The sequence below is a fragment of the Myotis lucifugus genome, unplaced genomic scaffold, assembly GCF_000147115.1.
Source record: "Myotis lucifugus unplaced genomic scaffold, Myoluc2.0 scaffold_2, whole genome shotgun sequence".
In the NCBI taxonomy this organism is placed as follows: domain Eukaryota; kingdom Metazoa; phylum Chordata; class Mammalia; order Chiroptera; family Vespertilionidae; genus Myotis; species Myotis lucifugus.
The window spans coordinates 3898738-3925625 of record NW_005871050.1 but is presented as its reverse complement, the minus strand read 5'-3'; the positions used below and the strand labels follow the sequence as shown (position 1 = coordinate 3925625).

General features: G+C 40.4%; 1 protein-coding gene across 1 annotated transcript in view; it reads left to right on the top strand.

The window, feature by feature from the left end:
• Positions 1–22229, top strand: part of ADGRG4 (adhesion G protein-coupled receptor G4) — a 114031-nt gene extending 91802 nt beyond the window's left edge. Inside the window, 4 exon segments of the mRNA XM_023757139.1 lie at positions 5955–6056; positions 6954–7121; positions 9134–9195; positions 22107–22229. Coding sequence (XP_023612907.1) covers positions 5955–6056; positions 6954–7121; positions 9134–9195; positions 22107–22229 — 455 coding nt within the window.
• The last annotated feature ends 4659 nt before the right edge of the window (positions 22230–26888 follow it).

Genomic DNA, 26888 nt, shown 5'->3' with positions numbered 1-26888 from the left:
GAGGAGGAGGGGGAGAGAGAGAGAAACATCATGTGACAGAAACACATCACTGGTTACCTCTCACATGCAACCCTGGGGCAGGGAGCGAACTGCAACTGAGGTACGTGCCCTTGACTAGGAATCAAACCTGTGACCTTTGGGTCCTCAGGCCAATGCTCTAACCACTGAACAACTGGCCAAGGTGAAACAAACTTTTGACCTCGTAGACTATGGTTGCATTAGATATCCTAACACATTATAAAAAGGAGCCAGCCCAGGAAATTGTAGAGTCACAGAGGAATGAAGGTGAAGAGCAAAGAGTAGTCAGTCAAGGCAAGAGGGTAAGGTTCTAGTCTTGGTTTTACTACAAATTAAACTTGAAAAAGTTGCCACAACTGGCTAAATTAGATTATTCTAAACTAATGGCTCTATAGCTCTTTAATCTCCTTCCTATTTTCTGGTGAAAGGAAAACAAATGATAATGAATTGATTAAATGGTAGGCCAAAGATGACATGAGAAGTAAAAGCTCAGGATCTGGCTAATATACCTCTGAATAAGTGTTGATGTTCATTTTAGCCAGATTTTGCCTACTAAAAAATCTTGGGAGAAAGAGGCATGCAGAGTGATTTCTGAGTCTCAAACTCCACCTCATGCTCTTATGCTTAAGTTTGGCCCTCTTGATTTGGGCCACTGCAGTAGGGCCACTGTGAGTCGTCTTGGGCAGTTCATTGAGTTAGGGTCTCCTTTAGTGCTTTTAACTATTTATTAATTTGATAAATGCTTTTTGGTGGTTCCATAGGATGCTCCAGGAGGAAAAGGGTTCTATGGTGAAAGAAGTTTGGGAAATGCAGCAAACTACATGTCCCCATTCTTGAAATGGCACAGTATACATTAAAAAGCTCTGAAAAATTCTGTTGGGGGAAAAATACTTTTAAAAATTTGTTTTAGCCGAAACCGGTTTGGCTCAGTGGATAGAGCGTCAGCCTGCGGACTGAAAGGTCCTGGGTTCGATTCCGGTCAAGGGCATGTACCTGGGTTGCGGGCACATCCCCAATAGGAGATGTGCAGGAGGCAGCTGGTCGATGTTTCTCTCTCATCGATGTTTCTAACTCTCTATCTCTCTCCCTTCCTCTCTGTAAAAAATCAATAAAATATATTAAAAAAAAATTTGTTTTAGCCTCGACCGGTAGCTCATTGGTTGGAGCATTGTCCTGCACACCAAAAAGTTACATATTCAATTCCCATTTAAGGCATGTATCTAGGTTTTGGGTTCAATCTCTGGTCATGTCTCTTAAAGGAGGGAACCGATCAATGTTTCTCTCTCACATGAATCTTTCTCTCTGTGTGTCTCTCTCCCTTCCTCTCTCTGAAGTCAATAAAAATATATCAAGGGTGAGGATTAAAAAAATTTTGGTTTAGCCGAGCATTTAAAAAACTTCAGAACACTTTGACATTGTGGTTATTAATCCCTGAGGAATTGTGGGAAATATGAATTGGTATGTAAACATTTGCAAGGTGCTACAGGGAAATTGGGAAACAATCTAGAATAAGACATAGATTTTTTCCATCATGTCTAATGATTCAAGAAACCACTTCATTTTTCAGCAATGAAGTGTATCAACTGAAACTATTTTTCCCACCAGATTATGCTAACCATATACAGCCATATTCTGATTGGATTGTGAAAAGACACAAAATGTATTGTTCTTCCTTCACATGCCATTATTATTCTTTATTATAGTGAGGACAGAATTTTTGTGAGCTCTCCACCCCACTCTCATGGTTCCCTTGGAGGCTGTCAGCACTTGATTGTATCCTTGATTGTTGACTGAGGCTGTGGTGATGAGTCTATACTTTACCTCTTTACATAACTACCTGGACTACACAGAGATTACCCTGGTCTCTGTATTATGATGGTTTAAGAACTAACCAGATTCGGTGTAGAATGTACACAGAAGTAAATTAGAAACTAGATGCCTGTGCAGATTTCTTCCTCAGCACTAACTCCAGGCTTCTCTCTGGGTCACTCATTCTGAGGAGAAATGCACTCACTTTATGGAAAGAGGGATTAAAGGGAAGGGAAGCTGACAAAAGAACAAGAAAGCAAAGCAGTTTAGAACTTAAAAGGGGGGAGGAGTGTTTTCAAAACAGCAAGTGCTCCATTCTTATTGTGGAAGGGATGTAGTATCTAAGCAGGAAGCCTACATGGGTAGGAGCACAATCCAATTGGGGTTCTCCTGATGACTAAAACCAAAGTCCCATAGATCCAACATCAACAGAGCCAAGCTATCTCTGTCTGTTAGATATGCTTTATGTCAGTAAAGCACCAAGAGTTTCTAATTCCTAGTCCTTCCTACAAAAGAGAATGTGCCATGTTGACGAGAGGGTGTTTTCAGAGCCCTGAGTTTCAAACACAAGTCTCTCTCTCTCTCTCTGTCTCTCTCTCTCTCTCTGTCTCTCTCTCTCTCTCTCTCTCTCTCACACACACACACACACACACACACACACACACACACACACTACTCAAAACAAGAATGCAGTGAAGCAAGTGAACAAAGTAGCCATTTAAAAGACAGATGGAAAGTTCATAATTTTGGCTGAAGAGGATTTCCCTGTGGTTAGGTGTGAAAAAGTATGATCATCATGAGCCATTTCTGAAGGAAGGGTGCACAAATAAAAAGGCAGTTGACAAAAACCTGACATCTTCCCTCATTCCTATGCTCTAATGAGTAAGCAGATCAATCTGTTATTGGAAAGAAAAAGGAAGGCTGTCAGGCAGAAAGGGAGAGCTGGCAGGCAGCTCATTGGAATTCATGGAATAACCGTTAAGTCTGAGAACTAACTTAAACTCCATGCAGGAAATCAGAACAGTAATAGGTGTTTGTTGTCACTATTGCCCCTTGTTCATGCTGGAGCTGGAGTTTTACCTGCTCTGAGACTAGGGTTTGCTCTCATCAGGTTGCTGTACCACCTTCCAGGTGGCTGCTGCTCAAAAAAGGATGCTTGATTCATCCCCACATTTGTTTGGTTACAAATGGAGACAAATTCCTCAGCATAAGTGGTGAGATTTGTCATTCCGTTTAGCCTCCAGATTGCTGCCTCCCACCTGGAATCAGAAAGTCTCAGGGCTGGAATCAGGGAACCAATAACTTCCCAATCCAACTTGCCATAAAGTGACAAGAAGTTACATGCCTCTGCCTCAAGCTTTCCAGAGACTGAGAGCTCATTATTCTATACAGCAGAATATTTAACTTCTCTCTTTTTAAAAATTGAAATGTATTTGACATATAACATTGTATAAATTTAAGGTATACAACAAGTTCATTAAATATATTAATATAATATATATTAGTGCCACTGTAGCATGTAATCAGCACTAAAATTTATTTGGGTCATCCTTTCCTGAGAGTAGTGTGTGTAGTGGTTAAGCTCTTGGGCTTTGCAGCCAGAATACCTGTCCTCAGTCCTGATGCTGTCAGTTCAATATCAGCTCTGTGACTGGATCAAGTTTACTAGGTTTCTTGGGCTCTGAGGTCTTTCATCTATAAAAATTAGATTAATAGTACAATGCCTATGATCTAGTCATTGGTGAATAAACACTAGCTGTGATTTGTTACTACATGATTGTTTGTGGCTTCCTCCCATTGTTTCTAGTTCTTTCTAACCTGGCAACCACACAAAACAAATATAATTTGTCCTTTTCATGACAGCCCTTTCAGAGGGTATTGTGATTATAGCTACCATCTCTCCTTACCCTATATTACCCACTTCAAGTTTTCTCCTAACCAAATACAACACCTCAGCTCTTTCAGCCTTTCTTCAAGTCCATCCTTATTCTTGTTTGCTCTAAGTATTCTTTTTTTTGAATTTATTTTTTCCCTTTATTGATTAAGATATTACAAATGTGTCCTTATCTCCCCAATGTCCCCTCATCCCCCCAATCCTACCCTCACCCTCACCCTCACCCCCTGTTGTCCACATCCATCACTTATGCTTATATGCATGCATACAAGTCCTTTGGTTGATCTCTCATCCTTAGCCCCACCTTCCCCTGCCTTCTCTCTGAGTTTTGAGCATCTGATCGATGCTTCTCTGTCTCTACATCTGTTTTTGTTCATCGGTTTATGTTGTTCATTATAATCTACAAATGAGTGAGAGCATGTGATATTTATCTTTCTCTGACTGACTTATTTCAGTTAGCATAATGCTCTCCAGTTCCATCCATGCTGTTGCAAATGGTAGGAGTTCCTTTTTACAGCTGCATAGTATTCTTGAAGACTACCATTTTTCATTATCCTTCTAAAACAAAGTCTCCCAATCTGAGCATGATGCTGGTAGGAGGAAGGTCCAAACCAGGGCAGATGGCAGGAGACTCCACCTGCCTCAATCAAGATTCTTTACTCCCACTAATATCCTAGCTGAAGTGAATTTTGGGGGCATTTACTGTTGACTCATGCTCAGCTTGCAATAAGTTAAGACATCTTTTATCCATCACTAATTGTTTCTCTTCAGGACAACTGCCCAATGAAGTGGCAAGCTAAACCTTCTATAGAGAACAAAAGTTTTCAAACTGCACTTGGGCAAAAATAAATATTTTGAGGCTCAAGAAGGTATTACTAAGATTGCAGAAGGCTGTGAGAATTTGTGTATCAAGTGCCTTGAGGTTCAAGTCAACAAGCATCTATTGAGCTGCTACACATAGCACTAGAGGCAAAGAAATAAGTGATGCAAAGATGCAAATGAAAGATACTTCAGCCTTCAAAGATATTACAGCTAGGTAGAGATATTAATAATACATGGAGAATAATATAACCAAACATAGCAAATATTATAACAAAGTGCTATGAGAATTCAGAAATGGTACAGATGAGTTTCAGTTTGAAGCATCTGAAAGGCTTTATGAATAAAAAGACTTTTTAGCATGTACCATAAATAAAAGTCAGGCTGCTGACAAGTTATTTGTTCCTATTACACCCCCCCCCCAAACATTAGGAAATCCAATTGGCCTTCCAGGGCATTTTAATTAGGGTCATCTTACATCCCACTTTTATCTCCCAAGGAGATATTTCAGAGTGTGGGATGAGAAATGGTCAATCTTGCTGGTAGATACCTTCAGCACTCATATGCCACTTGAAGGGCAAAATAAGGGCTGGCAGTGGAAAATTAGGACACCAAATTTATGGTTTCCACACAATGCAATTGTGCAAAAGAGTGTGCATTTTTTATTTATTGCGTGTGTAACAAATTACCCCCTAATTTTAGCAGCCTAAAAGAACAAACATACAGTTTCTGAAGATAAGGAATTCAGGAGAAGCTTAGCTGGGTAGCTCTGGCCCAGGAACTTTTACAAAGTTGGTCAATCTGTCAGCCAGGGTGTAGAGAATCTGCGCACATGGCCGTGGACTAGAAGCTTTAGTTTCTCACATGTGGGCCTTTCCACAGGGCTGTCAGGGTGTCCTGAAGACATAACACTTGGCTTCGTGGGCCTTTCCACAGGGCTGTCAGGGTGTCCTGAAGACATAACACTTGGCTTCCTTTGAAGTGAGTGATGAGAGAGAGAGAGAGAGAGAGAGAGAGAGAGAGAGAGAGAGAACAATGTCTTTTATAACCTAATTTTGGAAGTGACATGCCATCATTTCTGCCATATACTATTGGTACAATGTGGAAGGAGACTATACTAGGATGTGACTTCCAGGGTGTGGTGATCATTGAAAGTAATTTCAGAGGCTGGCTATCATTGCAGACCTGATCTCTCAAGCGCTAGGGGAAGCACTGGTTGACATGAAATCTTGATACAGGTCTTTTTGCCATCACTGCCTTTGGCAGGAAGGCTATAGAAATATGAATGAGCTCAGAAAGACAATGATGACCCTGTGATTCCTTAGTATTTACGGTGAGAAGAATAGACCTGACTCTGGGCATTGGTGACAGCTATTGAAAGAAGCTGAAAAAGATTGACCTTCTCTTGTCATAGGATTCCTCATTTTTGTGTTCCACTGTGTGATGAAGGAGAGTGTGCGGGAGCAGTGGCGGACTCACCTCTGTTGCAGGCGGTTGCAATTGGATAATTTTTCTGGTAAGATGCCAGTCTGGGCAAGTTTTTGAATTGTATAGGTTTTATAAAACTAATCAGATTAACTTGTCTCCTTACTTGAGTTCATGAAGCATTAGCATAAAAATGGAGGCTGTCTCCGTGTCATGAAAATAATTTGTACTTCTGTGCTGAGATTAATGAAGTCAGGTTAAAGATGTGATTTGGGCCATATTTTAACTTAGTGAAGCTTCTCTTTTGGCCCAGATTCCTTGGATTGCTTTTCCTTGCTGTCACCTGAGTCTTGATTCTATTAAGAGAACATTGATTGTCTACTGTGTTCCAGGCACTGTGTCACACGGGCTTTCTGGCCCATAGCCAACACTGAGTTGAGTGAATGTGGGAAGCAAAGAGTGATGGTCAGGTGGAGAACTTGTCAACATCCCTAAGACGCCTGGCTACTGGGCTTCCTTAATATACCGATGGCCCTTCCTGCACAGTAGGAGATGTAGTGGACTCTGATGAAGCCTTTGGGAATATCTCCAGTCCAGGCAAACTGATTTTCTATGTATAAAAAGGCTCTTCCATCCAATTCAGGCAGCTTCTCTCAATCTCAATGCGAAGCTCCTTTAGGGAAAGCAGTGCTTGAACTCAAAAATTCTACTCCATTATGCTGGGCATGTCAGTCACCTGCTAATCATTGTGCCAGACTCTAGGAAAAGCAAGTATCCTGGGTAGGTGAATTGGCTCTGCCTGTACCACATATTACAATTCAAAATTTTTATAATTTCATGAAAAATCTGACTACTTGAGGTACTCAGAACAAACACTCTGTACATTGGACTTTAGATTACTTAAACACGATTTTGAGGTATAATTTACCCGTCTAAAGTATAGAATTTGATGAGTTTTATGTTTCTAAGATTTTTATTGTCATTTCAGATGGGAGCAGCAGATATGAGCTAAATGTTGGGTATAAACAGGAAAGATTGAAGAAAACCTTCAAGCACAAATTGTTGACACCATCCCTCAAGTCAACTACAAGTAGTTCTACTTTCAAATCTTTAGGCTCTTCACAAGGCACTCCTTCAGAAATAAGCTTCCCAAGTGGTAAGAGAAATGGCTGTGTTGCCTATACTTATATTTAAGAGATATTGAATTAATATGAGGCCACATATGTGGTCTTGAGATATACTTCTTCCTCAAAACTAAAAGTACAGGTACATGTATATACATGAGCTGGCTGAGAAAGTGTATATAGAAGCACTTTGTATGTACAAATCTGGTGGGTTATTAGATTAATAGCAGAGAGAAGGGACTGAAAGTAAAAAAAAAAGCTATGGATAATATAAAAAATTGTTATAGATTACTAAAAGCAGAAAAAAATGTAGACATTGTCTAGTGCAATCCTCTCAGTTTACAGGTGAGGAACCTTAAGCAGGAAAATAAAACTGCCTTATGGACAGTCACTCAGCCTATCAATAGAGAGAACTGGTTACAGGACTTGGGTATCCTGGATCTCAAGCTAGTGCTCACCACATTCTACCAAGAATACCCACTGAGCTGTACAACGCTCTTAGATGCTCACCTTCTTCCACAGGAAGTCAAATGTCTAGGTACAGAGACAGATATTGAAGTGGAGATGGGTGCTGGAAAGGAAAATATAAGGAAAAAATTGGTCTAAAGGCAAAGTGAGCAAGAACTTAAGAGCTCAAGTTGATGTTGTGATGACTTTATGTTCTGTGCTTTCAGCTGGATGATGGTACAGTGGCCTCTGGTTGCTTTCTTAAAGACCAAACTGTACTCCAATCACAGAACACCATTGGTGGCCTGGCTGTAATCGTTCTTCCACCTTCTCAGTGCTGGCTGTAGAACGGCTTTTTCTACTTATATTTTTCATTATGTTGGCTCCATATAACAGTTTATTTCCAATTGCTGTAGCCAATCTGGAATCAGCATGGTGGGTTGTTTATTTAAGCATCAAACTAGGAGTCAGAAAACTTTGGCTCAAGTCCCAGCTCTGTCACTAACTCTGTGACCTTGGGCATATTACTTTCAGAGCTGCAGTCTCTCTACCTTCAATACAAGACTGTGTGAGGCAGCACTATTTTCCATTTTAACTAATTTGTCTAGTGTACAGAGTCTCAGTCTCCATTTCTGTATGGAAATGTTGGTGCATATAAAAAACTTTTTTCTTGCCCACAAGCGTTCATCAAACTCTGGCCAGCTAGCTTGTAGATATACTGTAATGCTCATATGGAGGCACTGGAGAGCTATGGCATATAGAAGGCAGGGGTTATGGAAGCTCTTTAGTAGATAATAGTTGGAGTTGACTGGGTAAAATCATTTTTGCAAAGGGGTTGGTTAGTATTGGCTCCCCTGCTGTCCCTGTGGGATATTGTTTCATTAGCAAATATACCGAACAACTGTACACATTTTTCTTATGGGGAGCACTAACATATCCCATATCCAGGATTTTATTTTATTTTATTTTTTCATATCCAGGATTTTAATGTTGTACCAAGCAATAGATTCAGAGAACTAAGGCACCCGAAGAAGTAACTCAGCCAGTGCGGCAGGTAGTCCAGTCTCTTTGGTTCAGGTTCTAAAACTGCAATCTGAATGCTACCATCAGACTGTGGCAGCCAGAAACTTGATTCTATCAGCACAGAATGAAAAATTGTGTTTTCTGTGCCAGTAGGCACTCTCAGGCTAAGAACTAAACCTTCAGAGAAAGAATACTAAATTCATGGAAGGATATAGGTATGTGTGTTACCATTTTATGTTGACTTTTCTGAAGGCCTCTGAGGTTTGTCTGTACATATCCTCCCCTAGGTTAAAGTTACTGTGAATAACACAGCTTGTTGTTCACAATGCATGAAGAACATATGCAGTTGTAATTGCCTAAGCAGTGTTGTCGAGATGAATTAATTCACCCTGGATTTATATTAAACTATCCAAGGAAAGCACCACAACTTTCACTTCCTTTCTAATTCCTATATTTATTTCTACATTAGATAAAATTTCTTATGCTTTTACTATATGCAAAGTCCCCAATGCCATGAGGACTTTGTTCAAATTTTTAACAAAAAAATGTTGTTGTGTTTTTTTTGTTAATACAGATAACTATGATGAAGATTCCTACTGTTGCTCTCCCTTGAGTTGTGATGTTGTGCCTAATTGTGTGAGAAGAATATTACCTGTGGAAATCAAAATGAATTCCATTCATAAACAAAGATTCCTTCAATAAACCCCAGCAGAAATACATTACTCTCCCCACTCCCAGATTGGAGAAAATGTTGAATTTGTGAAGCCATCTGCTCCAACTTCATATTCTAAATATTATTTTGGAAGGAGCAGAATGAGATAGCATTTAGTGAATATTAAAGTCAGAATAATTATCCTATTTATTGTTACAGTGGTTTCTTTCTTTTTAGATAATATTTGAGTATATAGTTATTATATACTAAGGGAGAACTGTCTATTTAGCATTAGAGATTTTATTTCAAAAACTCTGAGTGTCCACATACTCTTGAAAGAAAAAAAGAAATCCAGATCAGGGTTCTTACTGCTTGCGAATCAAACAATTTCAGGTAGCCAAAGTTTCTGAATATCCAGTTGACCTGACACCACAGAGGAAGTAGATGGGAAGAGCCACAAGATTGTACATTTTGAGAAAAACAACAAAATCTCACTATCCTGTTGGTCTCTCATGACAAAGCACCTGAAATCCCCATTATTCAAATCACTCTTTTGATTGAACACCCCTGCTAAAATGGAAACATGTTCTATGAAAAGGGTAGCTCATCAATCCACAGACACCCATGAATTCTCTAGTGGGGATAAATTTCTCAGTCATGGCAGCTCATGAGGCAACAGCAAGCAGGGTTCTGAGGAATGTAACAGGACAGGAACTGTCTGAAGCTGGATTTTCTCTCTAGGGAGGGAAGGACAGGTCAAGGTAAGCAGGAAAGTAAGGGGATGGAGACCAGAAGAGTCACCCAAAGGCAACAGAGTGAGCATTGAAGATAATTGTGCCTGTTTTACACTAGCATGATAGCTGGCCATTTAATCCCATTCCAAATATTGCCACCAAAGCTTCCCAGCCAGGGAGGCTGCTTGCATTCATGTTCTGGAAGGATACACAAGCAACTGGTATCAGTTGTTTCCTTCAGGAAGAGTAACAGGGTATCCGGAGGCAGGAACGAAAGGGAGATTTACTTTTCACCCTATGCCTTTTCATATCTTTCAAATCTTGTACTGAGAGAATATGTTACCTCTTCAAGCAATAAATAAATGCATACATACATAAATAAAGACCATTGGACCCTTCAAATGAGTATGTATGGTGCAGTGAGCTGTGGAGACAACAGAGATGGGTGAGGCCATGAAGGGGTGAGAGGTGGGTGGGGTTGGAAAGAGAAAGGAGATAAAATATTGTGTTTCAGCCTGGCTGGCATGGCTCAGTGGTTGAGCATCAACCTATGAACTAGGAGATCATGGTCCGATTTCCGGTCAGGGCACATGCCTGGGTTGCAGTGCTCAATCCCTAGTATGGGGTGTGCAGGAGGCAAACCATCAGTGACTCTTTCATCATTGATGTTTCTATCTCTTTCTCCTTCCTTCCTCTCTGAAATAAACAAAAATATATTTTAAAAAATAAGTAAATAAAAGTATTGTGTTTCACTATGCTAGAAAATTTATAGACATCATTTTTATTTAAGCCTCACTTTAGCTCAAGGATGAGTTTACTATTATTATTACTTCCCCCAAGTCTCCCATTACCTTTGTGAGTATGTATGGTGCAGTGAGCTGTGGAGACAACAGAGATGGGTGGGGTTCAAATCCTAGCTCTTGACAAAAATGTGACAGATTCCTAGATGGGAGACTTAGGGGAAGTAATAATAATAGTAAACTCATCCTTGAGCTAAAGTGAGGCTTAAATAAAAATGATGTCTATAAATTTTCTAGCATAGTGAAACACAATACTTTTATTTACTTATTTTTTAAAATATATTTTTGTTTATTTCAGAGAGGAAGGAAGGAGAAAGAGATAGAAACATCAATGATGAAAGAGTCACTGATGGTTTGCCTCCTGCACACCCCATACTAGGGATTGAGCACTGCAACCCAGGCATGTGCCCTGACCGGAAATCGGACCATGATCTCCTAGTTCATAGGTTGATGCTCAACCACTGAGCCATGCCAGCCAGGCTGAAACACAATATTTTATCTCCTTTCTCTTTCCAATCCCACCCACCTCTCACCCCTTCATGGCCTCACCCAACATGTCTGCCCTATGAAAGGTACCATATTGGATCCTTTAAATAAGATTTGCCATTGACTACTAAATAGCCTGGAACACTGGTACCTGTCACTGGTATAAAGTTCTTACATTCTTCTTTGCCCTCTCTGCCATCCCATAAACATAAAAATGTAGGTAGACTTGTAGGCCCCTGATTATCTGCCTGAGTCAATCCCCTTGCCTATGAAATTTTGCTCTGATGAAATCCCACATACTTTGTTCCACATAGGGCTCTGTGTACTTTTTTTGTAGGGGAAGATGAGCCAGTGAGTGAATGAGAACTAACATAAATGATGAACAAAATATCTCAAATGTTAAAAATGTCTTTGAACTGACAATATTGTCACCTTCATTCAAAAACAGATTTAGGGACAAGACTTGGGTATAATTAACAAATCTACAAATATATACCTCTGCATGTGCGTTGATTTGGGGGATCATTTTTGGCTGTGAAAATGCCCTTGATTATATTTATTTTCAGAGTAATAGGATTATGACTGTTCTGCTGCTGCTGGAGTGATGAACATACAGCCTGTCTCTAATGACCTGACATGCTGTCAAGAATAGAAATTCAATTTTATAGAAAAGTTCATGATTCCTGTCATGACTTCTCCTGCTAATTAGTAAAACATGGGTTTATCACAAATTAGGTGACAGTTTGAAATTGTAGGGGAAACACTGATTAAACATCTTTCAGGCATCTGTTGGTTTGCTCTTCCTAGGCCCACAAAATGGCTGACAATTGTGTGAAGACAGACCCAAATGACTATGGAAAAGAGACCCTAGAACCTTTGGGCTGCTTTCAATGAACAATCAACTCCCAAGCATTCATTGAGCCCTGACATGAAGAGAAAGATTCAGATATGTCATACTTATGCTATTACTCCCAGCAACTTACTGTTTACATGGGGAGACCAGATATACACATTGGAATAGTGAATGAGTAAAACAAGGATTTGGTGGAAGAGAAGTGCTTCACCAGCAATAAATGTTGCAGTATTTAGTCAGGACTGAGGGTAGGGTATTCCAGGTTTTGGGGGGACAGCTTGGGTAAGGCAGGATTCCATTTCTCAATGCCACAAGCAAATCCTCATTACTAAATCAACAAAGTTACAAAGCCCCTTGGAGCTTTCAGGGTACTGGCTCTAACTATTTATTCTCTGCTGTGCTCTGGTTTACTGTGGGCAAGCTGGAAACACTGACTAGTACTAAACTCTCTCTGGGACAAGTTTAAGGATGCTTCTGCCCAAGACCCTAATCCTTACTGTTTTTTCAGAAGTCCCAAAGATGACAGTGATCATCTGTGATGGCCTACCTTCCCTGTACCCAGAGATATGGGAAGGTTGTAGAGTGAAAGGGTAAAAGGAAGTAAGGCTTATAACCTCAACACCTCAGGCCTATGGTTAATAGGTATGCTTCTGGTCCTGACTTTAAAGAATTTAGGGGACACAAGGAGCTTGGAGCAATGGAGGAAGGACCTAGTTATAACTCTATTGATTACGCAAAACAAATAAAATGGATTAAATTCATACTGATAATGTCTAGCACCTTGTAGGTATGTCATAAACATTTGTTGCATGCATGAATAAATAAATGAAAAGTCTAAAGTACATGAGTTATATGAAAGCAATGGCTGACTTTTCTTAATGTAGAGTTTCTTATATTAGTGTTGAGTAAACCTGTTTCCCACTAATATTTAAGCTTCATCTGTCTTGTTGACTGCCATATTGTCAGTGCCAAGCACAATGTTTCAGTCAAGGTGCTTTGGTTGCCAGAACAGAAACCAAATGTCTTTGAACTGACAGTATTGTTAGTTCTGATTACCTAAAGAAAAGAAAAATGGTTGAAAGGGTTTTGAGAACTCAAGAAATTTATGGGAAAGTTAAAGGACAGGGCTTGAAAACAGATACAGGTCTACAAATCAGAAACCACAGGGGTAGTCTCCTAGCAGGGAATCTTCTTTTTTTAAAATTTTATTGAGGTGACATTAGTCAGCATGAACATATAGGTTTCATTCATGTGTGGACTACTAAGTTACAAAATCTGTATATAGCACCATGTGCCCACCACCCAAAGTCAAATCTTCTCCTGTCACCTCATACTGGGAGCTCTTTCTTCCCCCACGCCCCTCCCTCTGGCAATCACCACACTGCTGTTTGTGTTCATAAGTTTTAGTTTTATATCCCACATATGTGTGAAATCATATGGTTCTTAGCTTTTTCTGTCTGACTTATTTCACTTAGCATAATGTTCTCAATGTCCATCCATGTTGTTGCAAATGGCACTATTTCATCCTTTAGTATGGCTGAGTAGTATTCCATTGTGTATATGTATCACATCTTCTTTATCCAGTCCTCTATCACAGGGCACTTTGGCTGTTTCCATGTCTTGGCCACCGTGAATAATGCTGCAATGAACATAGAGGTGCATATATCTTTGTGTATAAATGATTTCGAGTTTTTCAGGTATATACCCAGGAATGGGGTTGTTGGGTCATATGGTAGCTCTATCTTTAATTTTTTGAGGAATTGTTAGACTGATTTCCATAGTGGTTGTACCAGTCTACATTCCCACCAGCAGTGAATGAGGGTTCCCTTTTTTCCACAACATCTCCAACACTTGTTATTGCTTGTCTTATTGAATCTTGTGAGGGCATTACTATTAGGTAGAATAAACTGTAATTTCTTGTAGCCTCATGTTACCAGATTAATATTCAGAGTCTCATGAAACTGCTTCTGTTAGGCTGAGCTTAAATTGCATGCTGCACTGAGCAGTGAGAAGAAGGATGTGGCAGAAGAAAGCCACATCTTTAGGAGCTCCTTGGTTTTGATAGTGGTAAGACAAAAGCTTGGATTTATCATTCCACCAATAATATCAACACTGGAAAATAAATAATCCTGAAAAAAGAAATTATGGTGATGTTAGGAATGGATGAGTAGGTGGGGAAAACCCACATATGCCCACTACATACAATATAGAACTGAATATATTTTGATTGAATGAATATCTAATTTATTAACATCCATGTTCAATAAGGGTACAATAATGCTTAGAAGAAGAGGTCTCTCCCCAAGCCCACATGCTGTCTCAGTTATGTATTCACTTATTTTTAAAGGCTAAGGTATAACAGGATGTTTTGAGAGAGCTGAAGAGCTCAAGATAAGAATTATAGAGAATTACTAGAGGCCCAGTGCACAAAAATTTGTGCACTCGGGGGGGGAGGGAGGGGGTCCCTCAGCCCATCCTGTGCCCTCTCTCAGTCTGGGACCCCTCAGGAGATAATGACCTGCTGGCTTAGGCCTGCTCCCGGATGGCAGAGGGCAGGCCCAATCCCTAGGTGCAGCCCCTGGTCGGGCTCAGAGGAGGGCCGATTGGGGAGTTGGGGCGCTGCCCCCTGTCATGCACAGAGCAGGGCGGATTGGGAGGTTGTGATGCCACTCCTAGTCATGCTCAGGGTACAGCCGATTGGGGGGTTGGGGCACCGCCCCCTGTCACACTCAAGGCAGGGTCGATAGGGAAGTTGCGGCGCCACCCCTTGTCACGCACAGAGCAGGGCACATCAGGGGGTTGGGGCACTGCCCCCTGTCATGCACAGAGCAGGGCCCATCAGGGGGGTTGGGGGCACCGCCCTCTATCACCCACAGAGCAGGGCCGATCAGGGGGTTGGGGATCCGCCACTGTCACACTCAGGGCAGGGCTGATGGGGAGGTTATGGCTCTACCCCGTCACACACAGAGCAAGACCTGTGGAGGGGGGTTGGGGCGCCACCCTCTATCACCCACAGAGCAGGGCCAATCAGGGGGTTAGGGCGCTGCACCCTGTCACACACAGAGCCGCAGGGCGATCAGGGGTTTGGGGAGCTCCCCCCTATCAGGCACAGAGCAGGGCTGATCAGGGGGTTGGGGCGCCTTCCCCTGTCATGAACAGAGCAGGGCGGATAGGGAGGTTGTGGCTCTGCCCCTGTCACACACAGAGCCGCAGGGTGATCAGGGGGTTTGGGCGCTGCCCCCTGTCACGCTGATCCCGGTGCCAGGAGGCCTCGCTGCTCCACTGATCCCAGTGCTGGGAGGCATATTACCCTTTTACTATATAGAATAGAGGCCTGGTGCATGGGTGGGGGCTGGCTGATTTGCCCTGAAGGGTGTCCTGGATCAGGGTGGGGGTCCCCACTGGGGTGCCTGGCCAGTCTGGCTGAGGGACTGAGGGCCATTTTCAGGCTGGCGGGTGACTGAAGCTCCTTTTTTTCTTTTATTCTGGGCCAGCTTTAGCTCTGAGGCCTCGGCTGGCCTTTGTTTACCTTCTGTATTTGATACAATGTTGCTGTCCGGCTGACTAAAGCAGGTTTCTGGGGTTTTGTTTAGCTTCTATATTTGCAACATAGTTGCTTAGAGTTGCAGCTGAGAGGCCGGCAAGTCAGGCGGGGAACGTTGGAGTCCGCAGTCACTGGAGCAAGCAAGCCTCCCTGTTGGCTTCAGTGCATGGCTGCCGGCCGCCATCTTGGCTGGCAGTTAATTTGCATATCGCCCTGATTAGCCAATGGGAAGGGTAGCGGCTAATTACCATGTTTCTCTTTTATTAGATAGGATTAGAAATGTGATTTTTAGAGATCATGGGTACATTAGTTGACCTCACTCTAAGGAAAAGCAATATATGAAATGATCTTAATTGTCTATGGTGTTGTCACATCTCTCCAAAGGAGTTCATAACTGATTACATACTTTTGTGAAGGTGATTCACCATACAGCTTTCTAAGAGTTCCCCCAAATATCTTAAAATGTATTTTGATCCCTGTTTCTAGAACCCTTCAGCTCTGATTAGGGAGAGCACAATTGTCTAAGAAGAAAACTAGGAAGAATGCTACTTATATTCTCCCTTTTACTATGTGAAAAGCATGGTGATATTCACAAGTGAGATCCATGGAAAAGGGGGAAGTATATGACATTCAGGGTCCTGCGTTGGAGGACTCTGGTGTGACTATTTTAAAAAATTCAAAAGAATTCAATAGTAAGTGATAACTTTAAATATTGAAAAAAATGCCATCTTAATGTATAAAAAACTACAGATGTTTCCTTAACATATGCACTTTTATTCAAATGATTATGTAAATTAAACAGAAAGTTGGGACTGACAAATTCCCAAGTTTCCAAGATTTACTTATGTTAACCTGGTATTCAACATGGGAACAAAATTGAGGATTTTTATTTATAACCCATGTTGCTTAGATGTGCGGGGAGGCAAGACTGAAGATTATACTACATTAATAGGGTAAAAACATGTAAATCAGGGGACATGCTAGATAGATAGATAGATAGATAGATAGATAGATAGATAAATAGATTGTTACTTTCAAAATGTTAGCCAGCTCATCCATCATGCTGGTTGTGGGCAGTGATGGTACTAGAAATGGAAATGAATCTGAGTTGTAGTGAATTTTGATTAAGGCCTAGTTCATGTAAGAAAGATTAAAAAAAAAATCCTCAGCCTTAGCTTGTTTGGCTCAGTGGATAGAGCATTGGCCTGCAAACTGACGGATCCTGGGTTCCATTCAGGTCAAGGGCACATGCCCGGGTTGCAGGCGTGATCGCCAGTAGCGGGTGTGCAGGAGGCAGCCTATCGGTGATTCTCTCTCATCATTGATGTTTCCATCTCTCTCTCCCTCTCCTTTCCTCTCTGAAATCAATACAAATATATATTTTTAAAAATCCTTAGTCCACAAATTCTCAGAGGAATAAAAAACTTTAGAGGCAGTTACAGGCATAGAATAAAGACCTAGTGTCAGAGGCTCCATAAATTTTCAAATACTAGCCCTTTCAAGGGTTGAGACATAAGGTTATACTTTATAGTGGAGCAAACTTCACCAGCTGGAATCATCTGGATCTTTTAGTGGACCTCAGAAATCAGGCTATGAAGGCTGAGAGTGAGCTAGGTTAGATTGTAGGTATCTTCCATCCAGAAAATATTCTTTCTAGTCTCCCCCACCCCTTTATTAATCTCAAATGGCAGTGTAATTTACATACTCTTCTGCACCTTGACTTTTTAATTTTTGTTGTTTTATATTTAGCAATATGTTAGGACATAAAGAGCTTCTTCTTTTTCTAAAAGACCACACTGTATTCTATTGTTTGTCTATACTATAACTTTTTAAACAGTTTTCAAACTTTTGCTATCCTATATAATAAAAGGGTAGTATGCAAATTGACCCTAAGGGTGGAACCATGGGGAATGACTGGTTGCTATGGCATGCACTGACCACAAGGGGGCAGACCCTCAATGCAGAAACTGCCCCCTGATGGTCAGTGTGCTCCCATAGGGGGAGCTCCACTCAACCACAAGCTGGGCAGACAGCTGCCAGCGCAGCGGCGGTGGCAGGAGCCTCTCCCACCTCCTCGGCAGTGCTAAAGATGTCCGACTGCGGCTTAGGCCCACTCTCCCAGGGAGCTGGCCTAAGCTGTCAGTTGGACATCCCCTGAGGGCTCCCAGGCTGCCAGAGGGATGTCTGACTGCCAGCTTAGGCCCCATCCCCCCAGGGAGTGGGCCTAAGCTGGCAGGTGGACATCCCCCAGGGGACACCCCGGAGTGGATGAATTTTTGTGCACTGGGCCTCTAGTTTTAAATATATGCTGCAGTAAATAGTCTTGTATAGGTTTTTAAAAAAATCAGATCGTGGGCTTGAGGTTAGGGGAATATTTCCCAATATTGGGGCTCGTGGCTGTGCAGGTAGTGAGTGGTAGAAGAGGCTCCCTCTCTGCCTTCTTTCAATCTGAGTCCAGAAATGTGGGTAAGTAAAGGTTTCAGGAAGGTTTAAGATTCTATTAATCTGTTACCTAACCAAATATAGTATGCTGATTATTACAGGTGCTTCCTCTGTGCTCAGTCCTATGCCATATAGAATACAACAATGAATAAGCTATAGTTCCACCCATAACAAACTGGGACTGTCCTTTGGGTAATAAAACTTCCACGCCTATAATGATTTGTCCTTGGTAACATATGTTAACTCTTCAAATTGTGTGGTAGAGACCTTTAGGCATAATAAAGAGTAGCCACTTAATTATGATTCTAATTACACAAATACTTACTGAGTATCCAGTATGTTTGGGGTACTGAACAAGACAGACCTAATTCCTACAATTGTCTGAGGAGACAGAAAGTTAAATAGGCAATAACAATACAATGTGTGACACTTTCATGAATCATTATTGGTGGTTCCAATTTACACAACTGGTAGGAAGACAAACAGGTATAGCCACAATGGAAAACTGTTTTGTAGTGTCTAATAAAAAATTAAACATACTCTATTACCCAGCAATTCCACTCCTAGGTATATATGCCTTAGAAAAATGCTAACATGTGTCGGCAAAACACTTGTACACAAATTTTCATAGCCACTATATTCATAACAGCCAAAAAAGTGGAAACAACCCAAATACTCAACAGGTGAATGGATAATAATTATGGGATGCTCATACAATGGAACACTGTATAACAGTAAAAAAGATGAACTATGATGCACACAACAACATGGATAAATATAAAAATATGTTGAGTCAAAGAATCCATACACAAAATAATATATAGTGTATGATTTTATTTATAGGAACTGGCAAAAATAATTGATGATTATAGAAGTCACAATAATGGTTATCTCTGGGTTACTGAGAAGGAAGAGAAAACCTTATGGGGTGCTGAAATGGTATTTACTTTGATCTAGATCATGATTACACAAGTATATACACATATAAAAGTTCTTCCTACTGCACACCTAAAGTAGTGCACTTTACTGTATGTATTCTCTCAATTAAAAAGTAGAAGGAAAAAAGCCATACAAGTTCTTTTGAGGACACATTTACATTATCCAACCAAACTTAAATGTACATATACTTACCCCAGAAATCCCATTTCTAGAATGCTATCTTAGCACAGAAATGCAAAGATGTATGGACAAAGTTATTTATTGCAACCCTGGAATAGTGAAAACTGGAAATAAATTCTACCAGTAACATAACAGTTAAATAAATGTGGGTAATATGCAGCCAATAAAAACAATAAGTTATATCAATATTATTAATAGCATAAAGATATCCACAAAATATTTTATGCTAAAAAGCAAGTTGCAGAACAGTACATATAGTATGATAAAATATGTGTAAAAACAAAACTTTTTATGTGTATGTATATCCATAAATATGCACCCAAAAATGTCTATAAGGATCGGCACCTCCTTGTTAATAGTGGTTTACCTCTGATTAGATGGGGTTTTTACTTTTATTTTATACTAGAGGCCCAGTGCACAAAATTCGTGCACTCGAGGGGGGGGGGAGAGGTCCCTCAGCCCAGTCTGTGCCCTCTTGCAGTCTGGGAGCCCTCGGGGGATGTCCGACTGACAGCTTAGTCCCGCTCCTGCCACTGCCGCTGCGCTCGTCAGCTATGAGCCCGGCTTCTGGCTGAGTGGCACCTCCCCTCCCCCCACTGTGGGAGCGCACTGACCACCAGGGTGCGGCTCCTTCATTGAGTGTCTGCCCCCTGGTGGTCAGTGCACATTATAGTGACTGGTCATTCTGCCGTTTGGTCAATTTGCATATTAGCCTTTTATTATATAGGATACTTAGGTATTGTTTTAATTAATATAATTAGCACCAATACCTTTGTAATTTAAAATATTAATAAATGATACAAATATGCACAGTGTTACAAGTTTCCCTGACTTGGAAAATCAAATGGCTGATGATGACATTCACTCACAGACAGTAACGGTGGAAGTGATCAGAGGGAGATTGTTGAGAAAGATGATAAATTCAGTCTTGGGCATTTTATTTTGATATTCCTGGGGTACATTCAGGTGAAGATGTCTAGAAGGGAGTTGGATATATAGGTGTGGAGCAGAAGGGAATGGTTAGGAATGGAGCTAGAGATTTTAGGATATGCATAGCAATCAAAGCCACTATAGGAATGAATGGGATTACAAAGGGATAATACAGTGGAATAATGGAGGCAAGTAGGTCCAAAAATGAGGAACACCGAGGCAGACACAAATGGATCAGCCTGCAAAGGACACCCTGATGGAATGACTAGAGAGATAGGAATAAAATCAGGAGTACGAGGTGTCATGCAAGCCAGGAAAAAGAGGTTTATAATGGACAAAGTGCTCAATAGTAACAAATGCTGGTGAGAATGGCATACAGTGGGGCCTTGACTTACGAGTTTAATTCGTTCTGAGACCGAGCTCGTTAAGGAGCTCGTTAACTCAAATTACTCTATCAACTCAATGCAAAAAATCAGCAGAGAGACAGCTGGTATCTCAAAAAACTCGTTAGTCGGGGACACTCGTAAGTCAAGGCCCCACTGTATAAGAAAAAAAAAAATAGTCTTTTGGATTTAGTGACAAAGAAATTTTGGTGAGATCCAGGAGGTTGAGTGTGTATTGGGGCCACTTTCAGTAAATTTAGTTGCTAAGTTGCAGGAGTTGGTTGGTGGAGATAAGGGTCACTAGAAGGGATTAAGGTTGAGAGAAATTTTTAAAATAGAGTATTAAAATTAGAAAGACTTGAACACATTTACATGGTGATGAGAAATAGCTGGTAAAAGTATGGGGGTTGAAATGTTGAGGGCGGGGGGGAAGTGTACAATTTAGCCAATATAACAAGGATGGAATTCACAGCACAGATGGAATGATTCCTCTCAGACAGAAGGCAGGGCACTCCACTGTAACAGGAAGAAAGGAAAAAAGGGTGGTTGTGTATGTGGACAAATACATAGATTTGGTAATTGGAATTTAAGGGAGCTCTCAATTGATAGCTTCTATTTTCTCTATGAAGTAGGAGGTGATGTAACCTGCTGAGAGTGAGGGGAGAAGTGATGAGATGGAGATGCTTTAAAATAGCTGCTATGGAGAACAGGAGGACGCTCTGAGTAGGGAAACAAAAGAATGTGTAGGCTTGAAGTCAAAGACCATGGTGAGCATCATTTGGGGGAATTGTGTGAGGTCATCTCCTAGAAATGAGGGTAGAGGTGGGAGGTCTACACAACGTCAAAATCTCTGACCAACTGGGTTAACTGATTCAAACAACTAGTCAATTCAGTGAAGAAAACCCACTAACATAATTACTTTGCATTACAAAAGCCCAAATCGTGATTACTGCCCCAGCTGAAGCATTTGGATTTAATTCTATCACTGGAGACTCTATAGAATGCAGGAGAAAAGGAGATACTAACAGTAGCACTTCATCATTCTAGTCACAGCTCAGAGGCAGCTCCCTTTCTTATTTGCACCCTCACCAACAATTCTTTTCTAAATTGGAATGCTTCTTATTGCAGCGTTATTTATGGTGACAGGGAGTTGGAGTCAATCTGGCATTCATCACTGAGATAGTAAAGAGGCAAAATGGGATGGATGTACATCCTGGAGTAGTTTTCAGCAATTAGAAGCAAGGAATTATATGTACATAGAGCAGCAATGCTGGGTGAGAAATAGGAGAAATAGCAAGACATAAAAATATATATTAACACCATTTAGAAAAATTAAAAGGACATTCACTGGAAATAATAAACATTTTATAAGAACACATACAAACAAAAATATAGTCATTAAGTAGAAGAGACTGATTGCCAGTGAGAGTGGGAGGAGAATGTGAATGACACGTGGTGGTAATAGGGAATAAAGAAACCAAACAAGATGTCAACGATAACAAATGCATTAGGACCTGGGTTCAATTAACTCAACCCTCTGCACCTAACACACTAACTAAATCCAGACATAAGTGAATCAAAACACTTTACTTAAACTCTTGAAGACTGTTTCAAGCAGCACCTTTATCTACAACCCAGAATATTGGGGTTACACAGGATCAGAGCTGGAGAAGAGTGTGCAGGTCATCTACGGCTGCCCGTCATCTCACCACTTATTTTATGGATGAAGAAACTGAAGCCATGAGAACTGTCTAAAGCCACACAGTTAGTTGTAAAGTTTAGACTAGACCCAGGTCTCCAAGGTCCAGTACTCCTTCTGAGAATTCTCATTTGTTTTGTTGTTACTGTTTGCATCTTAAATGAATTCAACTCCATTCTATGGTTTCTACTTCCTTCATAATTTTTTAATTTAGAAATATATGCAGGAAAAAGGTGTACTGCCCTGCCTACATAAGGGAAGAGTGGTTAAAACCAGTGAAACTTACCTGATTACAAGGGTTCTCAATTATTTTTTTAAATCTATGACACACTTTTGAATATGAGAAATTTTGGCAGCATGCTTGAAGGTATTTCAAAAGTTTACTAAACAAGTCAGTAATAATAATAATATAGTCTTTACTGCACTATAACAATGCCTCAAAGTGCCTAGGAAAGCATAGCGATGTTTATCAACATGCTTATTACCACATGTCAACAATGTATCACAATTTGAATAAAACAGTTCCCTGCCTTGACCACTCTCATTTATACACCCAGGCAAGTGAACATGCAATTTCTCTTTATACTGGATGATACTGTTCTGTGACATGTTTGATATTGTTTGATATTATCCTATGCCTCTCTTCCCCCTACAACAAGCTGAACTTGAGTTTATTCTATATTGCATGACCTCAAATCAATATTATTTATGACAGTCATCATCAAGACATTTTGCATGCTCAATTGTAGCAAAATTGCACTGCTATCTTGGCTTTCAAGAAGGGTTCGGGGCATCCCTGTTGAGATTCAGGCTGCAATGGGAAGCTGTAGAATTGAGTGGTTAAGGGCATGGGCTTTAGTACCCTAGAGACTGGAGTTTGAATGCTATGCCTGTTACTGTGCAACCAACTTTTGGTAAGATATTTAAGCTTTTAATTCAATCCAACAAACATTTAGGGGCCTGCCATATGCAAGATACTGTTTTAGGTGCTTGGGGACATAGTAAGGAACAAAACAAATGAAAATTCCTGTCTGCATGGAGCTGACATTCTAGTAGGGGGATAGAATCAAACAATTAGCATAATAAATAAGCAAATCATATGATGTGTTATAAGGTGGTAAGTGTCATGGATTAAAGAAAAAGTTGAGAAGAGTACTTTGGCATTGGGTTCTGAGGAGAGGGTGCAGGTTGCAATATTAAATAGGGTGGTCAGGGTAGATCTTATTGAAAAGGTGACATTTAAACAAAGTGGAAAGGGAATTAGCCACATGGCTACCTGTGGTAAGCAGATGCATTCCTGTTGAGATTAAGGAAGAGGAATGTAGCAGTGGAGGGAGTGAAGGAGGGTTGAATTTGTGAATATATTTTGAAGGTGGATCCATCATGATTTCATGAAAGATTGGGTATGGTAATTGAGAAAAAGAAAAATGTCAAGGATGATCTCAGGGTTTTTGGTTTGAACAACCAAAAGGATAGAGATATGCCTATACCTGATGAAGGGTATAGTTTGAAGCAGGTTTTCCTTTTTTCTTACTTTATGATTGTGGGGAAAGACCAGAATCAGTGTTTTGGAAATATTGAGATGTCTATTAGAAATTCTAGTAGAGATTAATTTTGAATGTCAACTCTAATTGAAAAATAAGAAAAAATTTAAAAAAGAAATCCTAATAGAGATGATGTTGAGTTTGAACTTGGATACACAAGTCTGAAGTTCAAGAGAGAAGTTTGGGCTGTAAGTATAAAATGGCAGTCATAGGTATAGAGGTGACCATGTGATCAGACGAGGCCACCTGAGGAGTGGGAATAGAGAAGAGATCCAAAGACTGAGTCCTGAGCTCCCACAGCACTAAAAAATCAGAGAAGGGGCACAACCAGCAAAGGAGACTAAATAGTGACCAGTGAAGTTGGAAGAAAATAAAGACAGTGTGGTTTCCTGAAAGCTAAGGGAAGGAAGTGCATCAAGGAGGAGGGACTGATCCACTTAAATATTGCTGATGGGCCAAGGAAGATTATAAGTGAGAAATGACTCATGTATTAGAAATGTGGAAGTTATCAGTAACTTAATTGGAAAAGGTTTTATAGAGTAGTGGAGGCAAGAACTTACCCTGACCATCCTATTATGGAGTGGTGGAGGCAAGAAGAAAAATGGAGATAGGGAGTAGAGACAACTCTGTAATGATGTTTGATGTGAATAGGAACAACAAAAAAAATGAGTGATAGCTGGCAGATGAAGCCTTAGCTCCCTTCTCTATAAACAGGGTTCTCTCAGCGTTATTGAAAAAATTAAGAGATTCAATAAAAAATTTTTTTGAGTACTGAGATAGTACACACAACATGTCTATCACATAGTAGGCATTCAGTACACTGTAATGATTGTTTTAAAACTGTGAATACCAGAATTGAGAGCAAATTGTTATATATTTTATAATAATACAGACTTTAATGTCTTAGACCAACAGATGAGTCATTGTGTGGGGGAACAAAAAAAAAATCTCAGAATAAGTTTTGCTGTAGTGCATATCAAACCACATTTCACAAGATGACCTCCAAAGAACACATCCCCTTAGTGTTCATTGCATTTGTGTTCCCTAGGATGTAGTAATTATATGTATCTACTAGAGGCCTAGGGGGAAAAGCTTCTGTCAAAAACACAATCTTCTCTCTAAATGAGAAGTTTCTCCATTACTGAGCATGCCTTGAGTGTGACAAGGTCATAAAGTCACCCTCCTTTTTCTTGCATATATATTGTTTTTTTCCTCTCTCATCCCCTAATTGCCAAGTTAAATGTCAATGGCATTGGGTTCTGGGGAGAGGGTGCAGGTTGCAATAAGTAAACCGACCTCTGAAATTTTTCTCCTGTTCAAGCCAATGCTCCTTCTAAAATCTTTTTAAGATGGTGAACAAAGAATATTACATAAGCTATGTTAAAGACTGAGCAGAACAGAAGATATTTTAGCTGTGAAATAAAATAAAACTTAAAATAATGTTAATCTGACAAGTATGTATTGATATACACAATAGAGTGCTATATGATAATTAGGCAGAAGTGATGAGCAGTTGACATGAATGTTTCAAATTGGTTATTCTTTCACACAGCCAAGCCTGATTGTATCTTTCTTCTTTGTTAATTTTCTAGGCACTAATATTTTCTATTAATAATTATGTTTTCCAAAACACCATATTATATTTTGTTTATTTATTTGTTAATTCCTTCATGTTTCAAAGGAAAGGTCTTCTTCCTTTCTAAGAGAATCCTTCCATCACCACCTCAGGGACCTACTTCCATCAATGCCCTTTCTCCCATTACCCAAATCTGTCTCTCTCTACTCACAATGCCCAAGCCTATAGCATACTAAAATTCCTCCCCAGAACCTGTCTCCTCCTCAAATCACTACTCCATTCTTCTTTCTTCCAACACCAAACTTCTCTTAGTCCCATTTCTCATTTTGCAGTCATTCTTCCTTCCCAGGCAACCTACCTCTTTCCTTTGCTGTACCACTGAAACTGCTATGTCCAAAATCACCAAGCACCTATTAATTGACCAATCTAATAATGTCCTCTCAGTCCTTATCCTCTTCAACCTCTTGTAGCATTCCAAACTATTGACAATCCCTCCATACTGAAACTTTGTCCTCCCTCAGCTTCCTTGACACCATTCTATCCTGGCTCCTGTTGGCTTTTCACAGGGTTCTCCCCTCAGTCTTCTCTTCTTGTTTTGTGTATTCTCTCTTAGAGAGATAATTCACTTCTCTGGCTTTTGTTACCAATAATATGTGCATAACATTCAGGTCTGCATCTCCAGCCCAAACCAATCTACAGAACTCCAGTCCAATATTTCCAACTTTTTTTCTCTTCTTCTTTTTTTTAATTAAACATCTGCATCTAAATGACTCAAACTCAAACATGTCTTCACATCCATACTCATTATCTTCAGTCTTTCTGCCCAGCCTATGCCATTACCTAAACTACAAATCTAGTAACCATTGTCAATTCTCTCCAATGTCTGGTCACCCACATTCAATTTGTTCTCCAGTCCTAAAATGCCTCTAGAACCCTTACTCTTCTCTTCTTCCCTAGGTACCATGGACTTCATTCAGGGTCTCTACATCTTTTACATGAAATCTCTTTTCCCCTTCCTGGTCCCCACCAGTTCTACTGACTTCAACCACATGGAACTACATAGCCTTCCTTGAATGTCCAATAATCTTTTATACTAAAGAAGAGAGTTTAAATTACTTACATTTTTTAAATGTGTTTTTGATATTGCAGGAAATGCTATCTGTGTTCAATCTACAATATGTGCAAGCTCCAAGCCAATTATGCTACATCACTGAATATTCAGTCAAGGAGGCTCTGGTGCTGATGGGGTAAAATGTGTTTTCTTGCATTAAGAGGGCCCAGATGAGCCCCCTTTGGGTCCCTGGTTCACCAGCCTGTGACCCCCTCCCTCTGCCACTCTCTGGAAATATTATGCAGATTATAAAAGATAAACTAATGACTGAGTTTCATTCAGGGAACTCCTGCCTTGTTCTGTGCAGTGGAGGTCTGTAAAAGGAAAATGTCCACTTTCTCACCCAGAGCAAAATGGAGCCCCATGGGGAGCTGGAAAAAAGCAGGCCTAATTCCTGGCAGCAGCCTTTTCCAATGCTCTTCACTCAACCCATTTGGAGAGAATGGATGTGATTGC